Source organism: Hypomesus nipponensis, chromosome 13, assembly GCF_054491055.1.
Source record: "Hypomesus nipponensis isolate SF chromosome 13, ASM5449105v1, whole genome shotgun sequence".
In the NCBI taxonomy this organism is placed as follows: Eukaryota; Metazoa; Chordata; class Actinopteri; order Osmeriformes; family Osmeridae; genus Hypomesus; species Hypomesus nipponensis.
This window is the reverse complement of record NC_140373.1, coordinates 13,323,087-13,343,749: the sequence shown is the minus strand read 5'-3', so window position 1 is coordinate 13,343,749 and position 20,663 is coordinate 13,323,087. Positions and strand designations below refer to the sequence as shown.

Here is a 20,663-nt window from a genome sequence, read left to right as displayed (position 1 = left end):
GAAAACCTTAGCATGTCAAGTTTAACATAAATTTTTTAATGATACTATTTACAAAAAACAAGTCTGCTTTTGATTAGGTTTACTGCTGCAATAATGGAACAGGTACATCGACATATCGCTTAACTACAAAAGAAAAAAATACAGTGATTGAATGACTGTGGCATAAAAACACAGGTGTAAAATTATACAACCATAGATTTTGCATAGCAATTAGTTATTCATGGGGGAAATGGCGGTGAGATTTGGACATTGTGGGATGGCAAAAACATGCCTCTTGCAACAGCAGTCTCTTTAGATCAGAATTACCTACTGAGGGGCAAAATGATTCTCAGCATTAGAAATATTCCCTTAAAACTGTAAAACCTGAGGTCTGGGTGGCTTCTAGCAAATAGTTGCTACATCTTAAACAATTGCAAGAGAACACTTCTTATTCCTGTCAAGTGAAACCAGAAACAAACTTCATTTTCAACGTATAAACATCTACCAATAATTCACTAGCATGAACCTGTACGCCCAGAATGGATGATATGGGTAATGGATCCATCACCAGTGTGATTTGAATTTTTAGTTTCAATTTGACTACAATAACATAATATATTGCTGACCATAAAGGCATGTGGGGGGGGAGGATACGACAGATAAAGACTATAATCTTTATTTTTCCTTTTATCTATTGAGCTCCATTTGCTGGGCTATTTTGAGCTGATAAGTATTAGCTTTTTTTTTCCTTTCTTTTTTTGCATTCAGAGAAGTACTCCATCACACTCCTTCTACTGAGTCATCCCACTGGCTTGGAGAGAGATGGCTAGGTGTGAGCAGCCCGTTCTAAAGGAATGATAACCCTCCCCCCCAAAAAAACAAAAAAAACAAAGCCTAAAGTTTGAACAGACGATACAAAAAAGTGTCAGGAATGAAACAAAACAAAGCAAACCAACACAAACCCTTGGCAGTAAAAGAAGTGCTCTACAATTTCAGTAACCTCTGAGTTAAAGAGGTTACATCCAAAATGTACCTGTTGATTGGGGAAGTATGAGAGGGTTTTTTTTTTTTCTTTCTTTTTTTTTTTCTTGTTTTGTTATTCGTCACTCCACTAAAAATGTACATGGGAAGTACAAGCAAACTAGTCAATAGAAAACACCCTTTGGCCATACTTTTGAGTTGTCCGCTACATAGTGTGCTACAAGTGTGCACGCGACATATGAAACACCACTAAACCCCATGTACATTATTTAGCCTACTACAGAAAAAATTTTTTGTAACATGTTGTTTTATACTTATTTATTTTTTTCAACATTTCATCTTTTATCTTCTTCTTTTCTTCCTGTGACAAAAACAAGTGTTGGGAAAGGCTTCTATTTCTCCGTAATATTCACTAAAACTGTGAAAAGTATTAGACTGATGTTTGAATATCAAACAACAGGAACCCTTTTAATATATTCTTCCGGTTTGAGGTTCTGCTTGTTAATGCCGAAGAGGAGAGGTGGGGGGGAGAGAGAACCTCGTCCCGTCAGTCATTCATCAGTTGGTGGGGGCCTTCTGTTTAGAGACATCCTCCTCACAAGGCGAGGGGTCCGCTTCCTCTGAGTCCAGTCTGCCATAGCCAGTTACTCGGCAACCGGAGATGCTGTGCACCCTCTGCCTCGTGTCGTCGTCGGACTCGACCTCAGGCTCTGGGGCGGGGTCTTCTGACATGGGGAAGTTCCTCCGCTCCCACGGTGCCACCGTCTAGATGGGAGTTTAGATACGTTATCTCATCAGAAACGTGGGACGTCGAAATATCAAGTGAAGATAAATTAGATTCATTTCAACCCAAATTGGTCACTCGTGAGTCACTTTGTGCCCCACCCCCCATCGGAAAAAAATGTCAAGACGCCACAACCAACTAAATCATCCTTACAATTGCATCCATGACGAACTTCTCTCACAATGAAAATCTTCAACCAACACCAATGAATGACACAAAGAAGATTCAAGAGCTGCCCAGGACATACCCTTTCCTCAAAGGTGAAGTCAGGCGTGGAGCAGCGAGTGTCCTCACTGGAAGGCAGGCGCTGCGAGTCCCGCGAGCACGGTGTGTGAGGGTTGGAGGTGGCGTCGGGGCTGGGTGGGCTCATGGGTGAGGGTGCGTAACTGTAGTCGTGGAGCAGAGGGCAGTGGCCCGGGTCTGGGGAGGCTGGCTGTGGTGTGGGGGGATTGGTTCCACAGAGCAGAGGGGTGGTCCGCCCGTCGACGGATTTGTATGACCTAGGGAATCAAAGAGGTGTGGGTATTAGTGGCCAGTGATCCCTGATATCCCATTGAACACGGGGTGTGGAACGGGATATTGAGCCCCTAAAAAGGGTGCTGCGTACCTGCTACCCCTTCTCTTAGCCGGGGCCAGCGCCATCCAGGTCCAGCGAGAGCGCTCCTGGTCCTCGCAGGGCTGGTGGAGCTGTGTGAAGGCTGCGTCAGACAGATCCTCCATCTGCACGTTGGCACAAAAACAAGGCGCGTAAAAAAATAAATAAATAAAAAGTCACCTAGCCCACAACACGCAACAGCGATAAGCTGACCAGCTGAAGCAGGGGCAGGGAAAATACATTACCTCGTTGTCGTCTTCCTCTTCGGCCATGGGCTGGGAGAAAACATCGGCTTCACGCCAACTGGAAATCGGAAGTTAAAAAAACGTGAGCGTTCTGAGAAGGGTCGGTGTTGTACAATCACCCATTCGTATAATCATGCTTAGTTTGCTAGCGTTAGCGTCATGTCTACCACCATTGTGACAGTGGTTCGAACATCTCTCAGCCCCGCTACTGATCATCGAGGCCTAGTGGAGGCATGGTGGTCAGGATGGTCACCTGGGTGTGAGGATCTCTTTGTACTGCAGCTTCTCCACGCGGGTCGTGGCAGCCACAGACATGGGGATCACGATGTTGTTGATGTCGAAGGAGCTCTCTCCTCGCCTCCTCTTGATGGGTTGCTAGAGGAAGACATTCACACAAACCGGTTCAGTCACCAGGCACACCCATGCCTTTTCCACATCCTTGAAAATAAATCCTTTAAAAAAAACATCAACCGCAAAGAACGGCACAACCCGGTAATTAAATACCAATATCAGATGACTGAGGGGAAAAATATAAATCGCAGAAGGTCTGCAGAAAAGGTGCATACAGGTGTGTTGGGGACACTCTGGCTGTTGGGGCCCAGGGGGGTGTTGCTCTCGGAGGAGGTGGATAGCTGGCGGGTCAGGGGGCTGTGAATGGAGGAGTGCAGGCTGGCTAGCGATGAGCAGGGGCTCCCAGAGTCCAGGAACAGCTTCAGAGAGGCTGCCCACGAGAGATAGAGATCACTCATTAAAATCCCAGTCTCCAGTCTCAAGTGCGTACAACCAAACTAAGCCAGTTTGCTGTAGCTTGCGTATCCTCACATTGTGCGTCCATTGCGTTATTCTAAAATACATTTCCGCTATACAGATTTAGCAATAAACAAATATGACCAAACCCATGAGGAAGTAACCACAAAATATTTGAATATATCACTGCACCCCCCACTCCCTAAGGACTTATGTTCTTGCAGTTCAAAAAAATGGTTATTACATGTCTCGGTCTAAAAAAGGTTTTAGGTGACTCACAGTCACTCTTGTCCAGCGACTGCTCGCGGAACCTCTTTCGACTGTAGCTCTTGTCGTAAGGCGTTGCGGGAGACGAGAGGGCCTGGAGGCGATCGACCTTACAGTGGCTCTGACCCTCCAGGCGGGCTGCGCCGCCCACACCGCTGTCAAGCTGTTGCCTCTGCGACTTCTCCGTCCGGCTCTTGTAGTGACCTAGCCCTGTGGAGAGACGACGGTGAGGGGCTCCGTCATGGATAGGAGGGTGGGCGCTTCATCTGTGTTATCAGAGTATTACATGATGTATCCTGATACGGCATGATAATCTGGTGTGCCTGTGTGTCGCGATACTGAAAGAACAGTTTAAGCTGCCAGAACCCTGCAGGTCCTTCAGATTGAGGTGCATTAAAAGTGCTTTCATAAAATAAGCCAAGGAGAAAGGCTTGCCTCGCCAATTGGCTGGAACAGAATTGTTGGAACAAAGTGATTGTAGGAAAGTAGCAGGCCGCTCCAAATTTGGAATGGACTATTCTACTGGCACTGAGCTGTCTGTGTTGCTAAATAACTCATTAGCTTACTGCTCTTTAGGGGGCTCAAACATAAATACAAATAATCTTGCCCATTGTACCTTTAAGAAAGTGAGGTATTTCTATTGAAAGCTTGCAAATGGGCATGCCGAGGCATGCGTACTTACTGACTGCCATGAGCGAGTTGGAGAACTTGTGCTTGTCTTTGGAGGAGAGTTTGTGTTTGAGGGCGAGCTTCTTCAAGGGCTTGCTCCTCTCCAGGGCCTTGCTCGGCCACTGGCTCTTCAGCACCTGCTGCAGACGCAAGCCTACACACACGTCTGAGGACGAGGTAGACAGGCACATGTGGAGAAGGGAGCAGCAATTTAGATGATGCCGAGAATTTGGAAAACGATTCATTATCCAAACAAAACCTTGACAGACAATACTGTTGTTTTTACACAGAATCGTCATGAAGAGGGTGGTGGCAATTATCCAATCTACAAGCACACATTTAAGTGCTGAGGAGTAACAAATTCCACGTTGAATTTCCTCCCCAGTAGAGAAACTGGAGCGGACAGAAAACATGCATTTGTAATTACACCTTCCAATCCTTTCTTTTCAGTTCATGAGAAGGACAGGAGAGACGTAGGCACAAACAATATGGCTGGAGGCTCACCGTCAGAGAAGGAGAGGATGGGGTGGACACCAGTGTCCAGTCGGGAGAGGCGCTCTAGAGTGGGGAGGTCATACTGGGGGTCTTCCCTGGACGTCGGCCGACCGCCACACGTCACGCAGGCTATGTTCACCCTGCAGGTACACTGTACGCTGTTGCTTCTTTGGGCCTGGAAGGAGGGGAGGACAGCCTCAGGGTTAAAACACAGGACGAGATGTTGGTTTGTTCCAAGATAGCATGCAAACAAGGTTTAAAGTCGAGATGAAACTGCGTTTCAGGAGAATCTAACTTCCGTATTGTGTCGTACTTCCAAGTGAAAAAGGAGAGAGGCGGTGCGTAACGTTGGGAGGAATTTGATTTGACCGTGGTGAACACTCAAACACAGACGTATCATACTGTTGCTAGCTAGCCAACTACATCACCTTGAAGCTCTGTGCAGCTAAATGTTGAAGATTGATGGATGATGTCATGATGTGTTGAATTGGTTGGTACATGCTTACGTAAGCACTTGTCATTTTGTTTTACAGAAATACATTTTGGGGGGGGATTTTAGAAAACAAAGAAATGCATTTGTGTCTTTATTGGATGGCATATATTGTTATATGAGAGAACACTATAATCGGGGATGTGATCCAAAAACGTTTAATTTTCACCTTGACTAAAGTGTTATATCTTAACATCAAGTAAATAAATACAAAATATATTATTTATAATGTTGATGATACACAAGCCTCTACGGACACAATGAAGCTTGAGTCGCCATTGGCTAGGACATTTTTTATTTTACTAACCAGGCCTTTTACATTTAATGCATAAACAATGGAAGTACATTATCTGTCTGAATTATTCTTTATGTTGCATATGGATTTAATCTACCATTTTTTAGCAAATGGCTTCCTCTTGCTACTTGACTTCAGCCACCTCTAGTGCTGACAATCGTTTATAGACCTACTGCTGAAGCTCTGGGCCTTCTGTTGAAACAAGGATCAGGTCTGAAAGGAGTGAGGATGTGAGACTGCTGCGGACATCTGATTTTATTTTATTTTGGGCACTGAAGGCTCTTTCGCAGATGGCAGCGCTAATTAGCAGAGCTAGAATAATCCGAACAAGGAACAGTAATCTTAAATTGTCTTGATAACAAAAAAGGTTTCAAGTGTTTTCTGCTCAGACTGGAATTGAAGGTTGTTTGCATCCAGCTTTTTGTGCATGAGGAGTGCTGTAAAATCAAGTCGATCTTTTTGTGAGCCAAAGCGACAGAGGCAGTGTAGCGTTTGACCTTCCCTAGTGTAAAAATCTAGCGACAAGCATCAAATATAGCGAATTTCCGTTACTTCAATCTCCGTTTTCGTTGTTGAGCAGCAGCAAAATAACTAATTATATACCTGCTGTCATTGCAGCCAATCATGTTAACTCGCAGTCAAGCGACGGTGCGTCATGGAAATCTGCGCTAAACGTATTATTTGCCTCTAACTCAGTCACAGGCGAGTGAAATTTAAAAAAGGAACTATCCATTGGCTAATTAAAGAAGAAATGTTGTCGCATAGTGTGAAATTTGGTTGCATATGCGAGTGATTTACTGGCATTGTAGAGGGTTGTACTGTACTACAGGGACATCCTGGCCGATGGCAAACCAAGTATTCTTTTGGCTGATATTCCAGGTATGTGGTAATAAAACTGAAAGATGCATTTGCAGACTCACCTTTCCGTTTAGGTTAGGGACAGTGGTGGGGTGAACAAGCCGTCGTCGCTTGCAGCAAAGTAAGGGCCGTGTGCGGGCAGCCACACAGGAGCTGTCGTAAGGTACGGGTTGGTGTTTGGTGCCAGGCTTCTGGTCTATGCTCTCAGCCACCCTAAATGAAGGACATGTGACAAGTTGTAAGAGCCATGATAAACCCTTACAATGAAGGGTTTCATTGTAAGTATTCCAATATCATCACAAGGTCTGATAAATGCAGCAGGTCCCACCTATTGATTCCGTTGACAGGCCTTCCGTTCTGACCCCTCCAAGGCCCCGGCTCGTGGGTGTTCACCGTGTGCTCCAGACGCTCTGAACCATCATCCTGCCAAGAGGGGAAGAAAGCTCGTCTATGACCACACATGCCATACAACCTCGAGATTCTAAATGGTGCTAAAGATTAAATGGTTTAAATGATTTTGAAAACAAAATGGTATGAATTAATATGAATAAACATGGGTTAACAAAACAAAAAAACCTACAGTGGTGTATTCTTACCTGCGAGCTTACAGGCTCCGTCTTGACATCCACCCCACCTACGACCAGGGGGCTGGGGGGCAAGCCTCCCAACTCCACAGAGCCCTGAGAAAATCACATCAAACCTTAACTCCAAAGACAAGACAGTTTTGCTGAAGAAAGCATTTTTACTAACTGTAGTGGCTTTTATATATTTAAATTGTGTCTTGCCAAGTTTTGGAGATATCAGCCATAAAGATGGGACTCGATTTGTGGTACTCAACGTGCACAAAAAAGAATTTTTGGGAAAAAAACTCAACAGCAATATCTATCCCAAACTGCACCCACCTTCTGTCTGACCGCACAGTACACAGTTGGCAGGTGTAGTTTGGTAGCAGAAGAAAGTTCCTACATAAAATTGCTAACAACAAGGTCTAAGGATTATCTTGAACCGGGTCAGGATTTCTAGAAAAGACACTGCTGTTGAGTTTTTCGAATGTCGTTTTTGGCACTATGAGCACCACAAGCTGAGTGCCATCTTGTTCCATCTATACAGCCAATATTTCCAAACCTCAGCAACACCTAGACAATCTAGAAGGATAAATGGCAATGCAGATAGGAGGGAAACATTTTATGGGGTGAACTTTCCCTTTTATGTCATTAAGGTAAGTATGCACCCTATAAAAAATGTTTGACCTTAGTGTGTATTTTTTTTTTTTTTATTATTATTATTATAATAATTGTTCAAGCGACTGACACCGACCTTGCCGGAGCGAATCTGCCGGTAAATGTCTGTCTGCTGCCTGATACGGTACTCCAGGTCTGATATGTGGGCTTGAAGCCAGTTCCAGTGGCTGATGATGGAGGCCCTTTCCAACGTGTATCGACTCTCTGCCCTCTTCCATCTAAAACACACACACACACAATAATGTACCATCACATGCATGACACCCCTCAACACACAATTTCATATTGATCGAAAGAAAATATGCAACCTGCAGGAGACAACCACATTTATGAAAAGTCGATGCCTGACATTTGCTTGTGTTCTTTCCAAGCTGGTGTAATGTACAGCTTTAACTACTTAAACCTTACTAACAATATACTGCCATTTAAAAATGCAACCCCACAGAGGGGAAAAGCCTGCTCTTATACTACTGTATATACCCCAGTACCAACAGGAGATGTAAAACTTCCCTCAAATATAACTATGAAAACACTGAACGCACAAAGGTTTGCTCTACCCTTTTCCATGCTTTACCCCCATTAAAAACCCAGCAAGTTGGTATGAGGGGATATTGTAAGGAGGCCCGTCTGGTCTAGAAATGCAAGCAAGACTTAAAAAGCAATTTTGGGCTAACGTGGGGGGTTGGGCAATAGTATGCTGCACAAAGATCAGACCAATAGTCTGTCACTAAATTGGTTCAGTCTGTGGCAGCCATAACTAAATGTTTTCCTGCAACAGTAGACAGATCCCAAGCTACCTGTTTTGATATGTTACTGGGATGTCTGATCCCTTAACCAATCTATTTTTTCATCTGTATGTGTCCTTGTGGAAGCTAAAAAATACAGGGGGGAAAACGTGGCTCACAGGATCCACTGCATTGGATTGCACCCAGCCTTTCACTTAACTTCAGATTGTGTAGTGATTGACATTTGGGAAAGTGCTTTATACGTTTGGTTGCCTGGATGATTTGACATTTAAACAAGCATGTTGATAAATTGCTCACTGGTTAACAGTACCTTAAAAAAGTTAATCTTAAATCAAATACCAACATTTTAACAGTATATACACGAAGAGGTAAAATATTTAATGAATCAGTAACTCAATAACATGAAGAACGCCCACGCGCAAACTACAAAAAAGCTATGAGGTCACCTGCTCATGTCTATGCGAGTACTGCAAACACAGCTGTAGCTACGGTGTGTAGTTTAAGGGCATAGGCACAATGAGTGTGAGGAATCAAGTGTGTGTGTGTGTGTGTGTGCGTGTGTGAGATAAATATAAATAAATGGATATAGATAGCATCATCTTCACACACCGTCCTCCCCCTTTCCGGCACAAAGCACCAACACTCACTACCTCATTTACTCCTCGTCAGCACATTCCCAAACATAGCGCTTCTATAGACACAGCATATGCCACACGGTACCATGCACCGATATACCAGAAAGAGGGAGAAAAAAACGGCGTCAATACCAACAGCACACCTCAAAAAATGGAGGTACTTGTTCAATACCCTGCAAAGCCTACAGGCTCAAGGCTAGAAGTGGGACGCAAGTTTACCAGAAAGTGACCTGCATGGATTGGGTCGTTGTTATAGCTGCACAGACAGGCGGGTCTTTACACTGTTTGCTTCCCTTTGCTGGATTCACTCACTGCTGAATGCTTTGAGGGGGGAAAGGAGCATGCACACATGGATCCAGATTGGCTGATGCACCACAGGAGCCAGGTCCTACACAACAGCAAATTCAGATTTTCCCAGGATCCCTGATATTTCGAATATTTACATAAATATTGGCTCACTAGTCAAAACAATGACATTCCATAGTCGTCGTCCCCCCCAAAAAACATTTGCTACGCTAACATTGTTCTCCCCTGCCCCAGTATTTACTAGCCACCATGTTAACACTAGCCTCCGCAGGTAAACCATGCCAAGTGGTTTTCTCAGCTGAACTTTACGAATTCCCCTCGCCCAATTCCTTTTCCTACATCTCTTTTTGGCTGAAAATATAAATGGATGGGCTTCTTTTTTAGCAATGTCGTCACGTTAACTTATAGTCCATCATACTATACTTTTTAGTCATGAACAGCAGCTCCTGCCTACTTGAGGAATGCTAGTTGTGGCTTTTCAGTACTGTTGCAACATCTGTGTCTCTCTCCCTTCTTAAGCTAAAAGCAGAGGCTAGCCATCAGCGACTTTAAGAACTTTGAAAAGCACTAAATAAATGTATAATTATTATTATCAACATCATTCGTGTTTTTCTTTTATTCATCTGTATCTTGGCATGTCTCATTCTAAATCATAGAAACCCAAAGATATACCTGACTGCGTTTTGAGAAATAAAGTAACATTTTGTAAATGTTTCCACAAGGCACAACCAAAACATTTTTATATAATTAGGGCTGTTAAGCGATAAAAATATTTAATCGTGATTAATCGCATTATTTCAGATGATTAATCGCAAACTATTTAATCTGTTAAATTGTTACCCCAATAAATGAAGCAAAAAAAAAAAAACCTTAACAGGGTGTACTTAACTTCAAATAGGCCTAACTGGATGATAATGTCCATAAAACAAGTTCAGATGGAACACAAACTATACTGCTGTAGCTCTAATTAACATCCACAAAAATAGACTTCTGGAAAATAAGATATACATTTAAGACATGTTGTCTCATAGCCTACTACGATATCCTGCTCCATAATATTCAAATCTCACTCAAACATACTTCAGATACTTAAGCAACCACAGATTGACCTTAATACAAGACAGTTTGTATTTAGTTGAACCCAGTCAGCTGCTCGCTTCTTTTGCGAGTGTTGTCTGCCATGTTACAGGAGCGAACGCTGCTGCTGCTACAGTGCTAACACTGCTGCTGCTAGCTGTCTGCTTTGCTTGCATCCAATAGTTTAGGCTGGAAGTACTCCGGTGATAACTTAACTCAGCCTGACAATAAGTACACAGCCTTAGTTTTGTTAAACGAGCCGTCTCACAACTTATTGAAATAGAACTTCCTATCTAAAAGCCCTCTCTCCATCATTCAGCTACCGTCGGCAGTCGAAGTCATGTGACAACAGGTGATTCCCAGGGTCAAAAAGAAACCTGCTTTAACGGCACTATTTTTTTTTTTTGCGTTAAAGTGAGATTGCGTTAACGCGTTAATAACTTTGACAGCCCTATATAAAATCTTTCGTTTCCATTCATGCAAACTCATTTACGATCCAACACAAAAGGCAGTTAAAGTAGACTTCTAAAACAGAAACAAATTACCATCACAACAAAAAACAGGTATTATTGATGATCAGTGCATACAATCTGAAAACTACAAAGACATGATAGTCTTTTCATTTTTGTTTTCAGAACATTAGAAATGTAATTAGGGTATACAGATTTGAGAAAGTGAGAGAATTTGAATTACAGCCACAAAAGATGAACAGGAATTATGCAGGCATGCCAGCCATGAAGATGTTGATTCAGTGCTTGAGTTAGACAAAACATAATCTTATGTCATTAAAATGCAGTGTTCACATTACACTTTCTTTGCACAGAACGTTCTGGGCATGCACAAGAAGAAAAAGATGGGAAGTTAAACTTGCACGCCTTAATCAATAATTGATTCAAGATATTCACATTTGAATTTGTTTCAACGTTTCATATTCTTGAGCATGCGGGTTTTTAATGCAAAGAAATGAAACAGAATATGGGTTATTATACCATATTGATGACTCTCACCACTAATTGAAAACCAGCAAAGCTTTTAGGCCACAGATCCTATTCTTCTATAACATGTGCCAAATGGGTCATCACACCAAACTAGCAGAGTGTGGTTCACCCATTGATTTGTGTTTTGGGCTTTAGACTGCCTCTAAACTCCTATCTTTAGAGGACGTGTGAACATAACCTGGTGCTTGGGAGCTACATGAAGAATAGAGGAAGCTGGTGTGGGGTGTGAGTGGGGGAGAGCTCAAAAAGAGAGCGGCACTGATTACGTAAAGAGAGGGGTTATGCAACGCCATGGGTTCATGTTCAGGGGGAACTCGGTCGAGCTAAACAAATCCAGATGTGTCCAACAGGACAGGAACATTTACACACACACACAGACAGGAAAAGTCGCAAAGGAAAACACGGCTACTAGGCTGCAGAGTAATTCTGATCTATGACATGACTCAGCCAAGTGGTCACCTGATTCAAAGAGAACATTTCTAACAGTAGTTATTTTTATGAATCAGATGAAGTGGGGTTTTTGAGATGTAATTGTAAGATCAACCTAATTTAAAAGGCTTTATGACTATAGTACGCCTAAAGGTCAGCTAAAACGTCTGTCTCTTCACTGATATTTAGGTTCCCTCCTGAAACACACACACACACACACACACAACATCTTGGATAGCCACCAATAATTAGATCACTCATATAGATTTACAAGAAACAGCATCTAGAACGCAGGCTAATTAAATTAATACTGCCAATTTAGGACTTCAATTTAACCTTCCATTTCTCACTATTGACAATAATTTAAAGCAGGTCTAAGTCAAATACCAGTGGTCTCAAAAACATTAGATACATTTGATAGTAAGCTGTGTGGGTTAAGTAATAACAACTGGCCCTGAACATGAACACAGCTGTCCAACAGTATGCTACATCCTTCCATTGTAATATGTTAGTACTGTTTCACTGTACCAGAGAACACAATCTCAATATAGTTTTCTATCACCAATACATGAGCACATGAAAGTAGGATGTTACAGTTTGTGTCCACCTAAACCTTTTTTAAGAATAATATGAAGGATGCGCAAGTACCCCAGCCTTCTCTCTAGCTCTCGGTATGACTGCAAGGATATTTAGGTCAATGGTCCAAAGGCAACGAGAAAGGCTGTAAAATCACCGTTCTAAACTGCTTTTGTTAATCATCTACAAACCCTACACAGGTCAGCAAGTCCATTAATGCTACTGACCCAGCTGGCAATCTATTTTTGCTTTCAAATGTTCGAATGCAGCAATGAAGGGCTTTCAGTCGAACAAGGAATACATCTGCGAGTCTCTGGTAATGTAAACACTGAAGACAGCAAAAACAAACTATCTGAAACTGACACCTTCTGTATGAAACCCCCTACGTTCCCTTGTTTCATTTCAAACCAAACCATCAGTTATTATTTGGGCACCTGCTTGCTTTGCTTGAGCCTTACAATGAGTACTGTTGTTGAGCTTTTACGGTGAATGTTTTAAGTGTAGAGGCTTTCAAAGATGAAGTCTCTTATCAACTGGCACATCTGCCCCTTCCCATAGAGTTAAACCCAAGCATTGAGTGAAATAAGGCATCTCTAATTGCGATTAGCACCTGGTGGCTTTGAGAGCAAATAAACAATGGAGCTGAAAAAGCAGGGACTTTTTTTTGTGGCAACCGAGATCCACTGTAAAACCATGATATAATTCTCCTGTGCCACATAAGCGAAAAATATAATCTCACTTTTCCATCTACTACAGTCCTATTTTGCTGCCTTCAGACAGATAAACAGATTAGGAAGATTACGTTTTGCTTGAGGATGAACCTTGGATGCAGTTATTCTGCAGAAGGGAGGCATTGTGAGCCTTTTCCAATTCACGCATAGCTGGATGTCCAAGCGTGTTGTACCACTTTCAGGTTGTTTGGCTGGTTCATAACACCACGACTCGCCATATCCCTAATCCAAACAAAGTCCTAACACTCAGCAAGTGCTGACACTTACATTTTGACGTGTCGCTGCTCAATGTCAACTCTGCTCAGCTCCTCCTCCTCCAGGTCAGAGTCCCCCCCAGAACTGCTCTCCGTCACGTCCGAGTCAAAGGCGTGCTCGGACGAACGCAGGTTGGCTGTGCCGCTGAGGTAGAGCCTCTGCAGCTCAGAAGGCATGGAGCCGCTCTTTATGAATCGACCTAGGCTGTCCCCGGGGCTGGAGAAGTGCCTTCCAGTCCTCCACGCGGTCGTCGAGGGGGCACCAGCCTCCGTTCTGCGGCTGGCATCCGGCGCCCGGCCGAGGGCAGAGTCCAAAAAGCCGCCCAGCTGGTGCTGGAGGTGCCGTTCCACCTGCTTGGCCTGAACCACCTGAAGGCGTTTACGGAGCTGCCACAGGCGGCCCTCAATCTCGCCCTGGCGACTGCCGCTGAGCAGCGTGCGCTCCCTCACCTGGGCATCAAGGCTGCCCAGGGAGGAGGTGGTGGAGGAGAGGGGATGGAACGGTGATGTTGGTGAGCGTGTTGGTGAGCCCTGCTGGATATTTCCAGAATTCTCCTCATTGGTCACAGACACCTGTGTTGGATTTGTAAGTGTATCCAAACGAGCCACTTCGCGCTCTGAGTCAAACTGCTCATCGGGCTGAGCCTTGCAGTGGGAAGAGAGGGAAGGCGTAGTAGAGAGAGGTGACAGCAATTGCAAGTTGTTTCCTTCTGCACTCTGAGAACCCCCTGAGGAATGCTTTTGTTTTAAGTTTCCCTTTAGAAGAACATGCCCAGAAAGGGTGCCCATCAGGGCCTTGGAGTCCAGGGATGGTGCCAGAGGCTGAGAGTCGCTTGCCGAGGCAGAGGGCTTGTTGCCGTTCAATGCCACCATGCAGCCAGCGCCGGACATCGCCAATTTCTTAGCGAGCCCGTTGACAGGTGCCATGGACTGGCTCCCACTGTTAGTGCTGCCGCTCATGAGGCTCTTCAACTGGCCCCCCGAAAGTTCAAAGGTCTGTCGCTTTCTCAACAGGAAATCTCCGCCGTTAAACAGGGAGCTGGGCAGGATACCGTGGCTTTTCAGCACAGACTGTTTGATGAGAACACCTTGCAGTTTAATGGACTCCTTAGTGGAAGGGACAGGTGTCACATCAGAGCACAAGTAAGAGGCCACGAGCGGTTGGAGCTTGCCTAGGGTAGAGGCTGGGGCCACGGAGTCTGGGTGATGGAGCTGCTGTGGCTGCTGCTGCTCCTGGTTCTTGTTACCGCCACAGAAGTCCAGGGAACGTTCTTCGCCGGCAGAGGTCTTGCGCTTGACTGTGGTGCCGTTGCTGTGGATAAGGATGTTGCTGGCGTTGCCGTTGTTCTCTGCGCTGCCCGGTGAGAGGCTTGAGGACGGGGCAGCCAGTTTGAAGCGGATGTGGTGAGCTTCGGCTGGGGCGTCGGTGAGAGCGGGCGCCATCGCAGCCATGCAGTGCAGAGAGACGGGCACCGCAGCCTGCTCCACACCACCCGCTTACTGCCCCACCAGAGGACAGCCTGAGAAAAAGAGACAGGAAGAGGGTTGGGAGATACATGAAACAAGCTCCGTCATCGATAACAAATTTGATAGAGAATGCTGTTTTGATTGGGATGAGCTACCACTGTCTTTTAAACAGATCCCATCATTTACCCAATCATTTAACACAAACTCCCATTTTCTGGAACCAATCACCAATAAAAATTACATGGAATCCATTTATGTATTGACAACACTTTAGACCAGGCCTTTCAGCAAAGCTTGCCTGTTTGATTTCTGCCTGAAAATCTAAAAAAAATCTAATAGAAACGTACGCGAAATCCACCTGCATTGATCAGGACATGTGGAAAGTAATGTTGTCATAGTAAAGCGAAAATAAAAACAGAGCTAACAAATGCAGTAAAATAGCCTGTACTCAGCCAGACCATGTCACTAGGTAAACAGCAGGTCTGAACCACAACACTTAACAGGATTGTCATTTTATGTGGTAGCTGACTGTCTCTGTGCATGCAATAATATTGTGGGTAAAAAAAAAAAAAAGTTACTTCACTATAAGCAACAGACAAAATACTTATTCAAAAACAATCCCCAAAGTGGATTTTCAAGCATATACCTCAATCTGTTGCCTTGTTTGATTTAATTGGGAAAATGGGCACACTCCTTGACCTTGGGGTGAAGGTGACAAACCTACCAAAATACCCAACAGGAAATGTAACTGAACATCCAACTACACTCATACCTGTACCAACAAGGTGGCCTTCACAGATTAAACCTCTTCCGGAGCGCTTCAACAAATTCTGTACCCACTGAATTCAAGGGATGTATGACAAAAGGATGGCAAGACAATGCAAATTATTCAAAACCTACTGCCTTGCATGTGCCCTACTGAGCAGTCACACCAGTGTCATAGAGGCTCATAAGCAAGGAAAGTTGTCCACATAATGGCACAAAACATTTCACAACTTGCCATGTTATTTTTAAATTACATACATGAACACCTCATAACTTGCATTCAATGACTTGCAGCCTTAATCGTAATTAAGCCTGTAACGTTTTTGACTAGCAATCAAAAAGACCAACGTAGAATTGATGTGTCACTCCACAGAAATACTCATTCATGTATTTAAATTCTAGGGAAAATCTGAATGGACAAATACGTTCTGCTGCTTCTATCATCTGTCACGCTAGATGAATAAGTGGCTCAGTATTTCACCGCAGTTTCTGGTGAGCGCGCACAACGCCATGTTGGTATTTCCGAGGGAGATTATGCAATGCAATCCATCCACGTAAAACCGCCCATTCGCTGTGACATATCCAGTCTGTGTTCGCATAATATTCTATCGTTCGCATTAACGATATAAATCATTATATATAAAAAGTGTTACTCTTCGGATTATTTTTTATACACACATTTAAAACATAAAGTAGCCTATCCATTAACACTGAGAATGTAGGGCAATAATAGAAGGCCAAACCTCCAATTTATGGCATTTATGTTTTCAAATCGAACGAGATCCGAGATAGAACGTTTCACTTCAGGCCAACATAAACCACACCACCATACGTTTAGTTGCATATTTTAGTGTTAGATGCGTGATAGAATCGGAGTCAAACCCCTTCGACATTGGCTAGCTAATGTTGCACTCACTGCATGCAAATAATGCAACCCAGTGTTGACTAACGTAAGTTTATGAGAGCTGCTACGAAAATAAACAGTTTATTCGACACTATAATCAGCATATGTTCGACGACAAATGTCAAGACGAAAATGTGTTCAACAATCTGCAACCTAATTACTAACAATACACTCAATTAGCCAACTAAGAAACGCTAATGCGTTTGCAAAGTACAATTATGCACGTTAGCTAATAAACCGACAGCATTGTCTATGTGATCTGCAATATATTTCGCCACTGGCGGTTGGACAATCTAGTTCACCCCGATAGAGATACATTGTCAATCTAATTAGCAAACTGGCTAAAGGTTATTTAGTGCCCTGTTGGCGACGTTGGTTGACAATGTAGACACAAATGTAATAACATTAACATGGGCAAGTTAATACCAGGTAAATGTCTCGATAACCATCGTAACTAGTACGGCATTCAAGATTATAAACGACTTCGCCCGACATGTGCATCAAGCACAATAACAACTAACGCGAGATGGTTACTGCCAAATATCACATACACACCACAGCTAGTTGGCTACCGTTGTCTAGCTAACATTAGGTAGAAAAATGTAGTTAAGAAATTGCAAAAACACAGATCTGTTAATGATATATGGCCTCATTTATAAGTAGAGCATTGCATTGGTTTCTGGAACCGATTCGTTTTTTGTGCGTTGAAGCTTGCTAGTTTACTGTTCTGATCTGATGATAGTTGGGTGTCAAACGCTCGTCGCTAGCCTTAGTAAGTCATTCCCTTCTTCGATGCTAGCTTGCTAACAAAGAAAAAGGAGGAACCTACCACGTGACGAGTGCACTATCCGAGGGAATTTCGCCTACAATCCCCCGCAGTTTTTGAGGGCAAATGTAAAGTAATATGACCAAAACACGGCAACGGTATACTAATCTGCCATTCCTATATCAAAAAATATATAAACTTGGTCAAAACCCCAAAATCTAGAGCCGGTTTGGTTCGTTCCGGAACCAAGCAATGGGCGAATCAACTAACTACACCTTGCTTGCCAGCTAACGCGGTAGCTCGCCTCGCCGCTGCTATTAATACATGGCAAGGCCAAAAAATGTCGGTCCTTATCCAAATTACTTCTTACGTAGGTTATTTTACAACAATTCCTTATCCAAAACTCCGTTCGTCGGTTTGCAAATGTCTCTCAAACGCCAGTTTCCTGGGAGGCTTTTTCGCGTTTTAGGGAGAGACGCTCAGAAAATGGCGGCTTAGCTCCTCTCCCTCGGATTTGAGTATGACTCTCTGACAAACATTGAGGTGGTGGTGTTGCTGGTAGGCGGGAGACATTTCTCGTACTCGCCACTAGAGTGAAGTACTGCTCATAAACTACACAATCGGGATCAAAAAATTACATTAAAAGCTCAATACCAAAAATAAAGGACTCAAAACGACTGTGTCATGAATCTGTCTGTTATATTTAGCTACAACAAATGAATATGCAGTGTTCATAATTATCAAGAAATGCTGAAAGTATCTTGACACCAATATCAAACAATTTTCAGCAATATATATTCCTGTTCCAAGCTGTTATTGCATTATTCCCTAATATTTTGTCTTCTTTTGTGTAAAAGCAAGAACTGTGTGTAAAGGAAAAAATGTATACAAAAGGAAATATTTATCATTTGCTAATAATTATCAAAAAACCAGGCAGTCATCAACATGTAAATGCATCAGCAAATAATCTATGAGACCATAAGAGACAGTAAGAGAAATATTTCAACTGCTCAAAACAAGCACCCACCATGATAGCAAACAACACATTTGAAGGTCAATCATTGGTTGCATGGGAATGTTAAAATTGTGTCGTGTTTGACTTTGTGGGCTGGGATGAGTCTACAGTGTCTGCTTTTGTATCATACGCCATAGGGATGTATAGTACTGTGCTAACACAGTGCATGGAGCCTGTTATGTTCAAATACTAGCTTTTGGTGTGTATCTAATGAGCAATAAGTAAATATTGTTAAGTAATGAGCAAAGTCTTATGAGTAAACTTATGAGCAAGAAAGGTTGCTTGTACCACTCTAATGGGCAAATCATTCTGTGAATAGAAGCTTTGTGCAACAATATTATTTATGCTACAATTAATTACAGTCAATTAATTATTAATGGCAGAGTTGACAGTACTTCAAGTATTGTAACAACATAGCATTATGTACATTTTGAAAGAGGTGACTGATCATTGTCAAAATAAATTAATCTAATGTAACTGTTCACATACCTGGACGGTGTTATCCATTTGTTGCCACTGGATCGCACTGGCAAGTACTGGGTCCATTTCCAAATGATTTTTCCCTAAGGTTAAGGTAATACATGTTAAATTAGAAAGGAAACGTAATGTCAAACTTCACGTTCAAGTATCTACAGTTTTCCTCACGTTTCCAAAAATGACTGACTGCAGTGATAACAGTGATAACAGCAACGACCATAAAGAACATTGCCAAAAGCCGTTTAAAAATAATGGTATTTGGCTACAGTAGTACAGTAGATAATGTATTGTTAAAACACATGAGATCAGTTATTGAGTCATGATTAGTAGTCTATATTGGGCAACTAGCTCCAGTTCTGTAGGAAAATATCGTCTAGCAGTAATACTGGAGTAGCTAGCTACTCATGTTTATGAAGCAACTTGTTTCACAGCTTTGCTAGATTACCTGGCGACAGTGAAGTGGATGTGTAGAGGGGGGGGGGGGGGTAGCATAGTACAGTGGTAGTGTGGTACAGTGTTATAATTTTCCCAATCTTTCTGTAATTTTTCTACAGACAGTAAGTTAACTACGCTAGCTACTAGCTACAACTAGCATTACAATAGTAATGCTATCGCTGCTGTTGTCAATGTCGACTATGAGTATGATTACGTTCGAGCTAGTATCCAGCAATGTTAGCTGCTAGTTAGTTATGCTAGCTGGTTTAGCTGGTGGTCGCCAGCACATTAAAACGCATTTATCGTGAGAAGGAATTAATATTCTGTGTATGCAGCCGCTTTTCGTTTTGTGATAGCTGTCACACCCGATAAAACTTGGTGCAAATAATAAGACAAAAATATTGCTTACCTGCTCAGCTCTTGCACTTCACAAACGGTCAATGGTTTGAGAACAACACGCCTACTTGCGTTGTGATTTGCCTATGGTTACAGTCTATTGGCTCTTTGATATGTCCGTAACGTAACAGTTTCCGTACAAAGCGGAACCTGCAGTTGTGTAATAGCAATGAATGATTAACGTCTAATTTAATATAAATGAATGATGACAGACTAATACAACTCGGTGTGAAGTGTGAGAAGAAGTGTGATTGTGTAGATTACGTCACATAGTCAATGGGAAATTACTGGATTCTGTTTTTACTATTGGGGAGAACACTTTACTAGCTATAGTCTCAAGTACAAGACTGAGGGAGGGCTGGGATTGTAGAGAACTGTGCGGGCTACAATAGTGTTAATAAGTAATACGTTCTGTGTAACCACTAGAGTGATCTTATCAGAAGAGGTGGACCAAGACCAGCACACTTTTTTTTCCAGCTGCCCAGCTGCCATAGCCTCAGAGGTACGAGGTTGCAACTGATGGGGGAACATTTTATCACTGGGACTGCACTGAACAAGAGGGAGAGCGACAAGAAGGAGATTAACACAATTTGTCAGATGTGACTGAGCCAGCTAAGGGGGCGTCAGACTGACAGAGGAGGAGATACGGGTTAATGACAGTTGGAGGAGGGGCCCGGAGAAACAGAAGTTGCACCAGTACATGAACACTTATGACCGATGACCTAGAAAGACAGGAAGACAATTACAGAATTACAATCGCATTCTTGGTATGAGTTAGAAGATTGGGCCAAGCCAGAACCCCAAGCCTTGATGGTAGAACTATCAAGACAGTGGGAGCTAGTCGAGGTCAACAAGAGGTTCACAGTTCCCCTGTCTATTAGAGATAAGGATCAAGAGAGTTATCAGAAACAGCCCTTTCTCTGCTCAGACCATTGTCCTGTTAACCTTCTAGCCCATGATTTAATGTGCTATGCATTTGAGTTTACACCACCGACAGGTTGGCCCAACCAGATTCTGGTCAAAGGGAAAATCTGTTTTAA

At 43.0% G+C, this 20,663-nt stretch overlaps 1 protein-coding gene across 3 annotated transcripts; it reads right to left on the bottom strand.

Moving 5' to 3' along the window:
* Nucleotides 1-15: 15 nt before the first annotated feature.
* kansl1a (KAT8 regulatory NSL complex subunit 1a) lies at nt 16-19,688 on the bottom strand. Of its 3 annotated transcripts, XM_084669410.1 has the most exons (16): nt 19,637-19,688; nt 18,805-18,878; nt 13,412-14,918; nt 7,723-7,864; nt 7,002-7,085; nt 6,734-6,828; nt 6,468-6,618; nt 4,772-4,937; nt 4,281-4,433; nt 3,611-3,808; nt 3,151-3,305; nt 2,838-2,959; nt 2,585-2,642; nt 2,352-2,464; nt 1,992-2,244; nt 16-1,725 (listed from the first exon to the last, which is right to left on the bottom strand). In XM_084669410.1, the coding sequence occupies exons 3-16, from the start codon at nt 14,848-14,850 to the stop codon at nt 1,519-1,521; spliced, it is 3,336 nt and encodes a 1,111-aa protein (XP_084525536.1). In that variant the 5' UTR covers nt 14,851-14,918; nt 18,805-18,878; nt 19,637-19,688; the 3' UTR covers nt 16-1,518. The 3 variants fall into 3 exon arrangements, with proteins under 3 accessions (XP_084525536.1, XP_084525535.1, XP_084525537.1); XM_084669409.1 differs by lacking the exons at nt 18,805-18,878; nt 19,637-19,688 and adding an exon at nt 17,364-17,836; XM_084669411.1 differs by lacking the exons at nt 18,805-18,878; nt 19,637-19,688 and adding an exon at nt 17,671-17,833.
* Between the last annotated feature and the right edge of the window lie 975 nt (nt 19,689-20,663).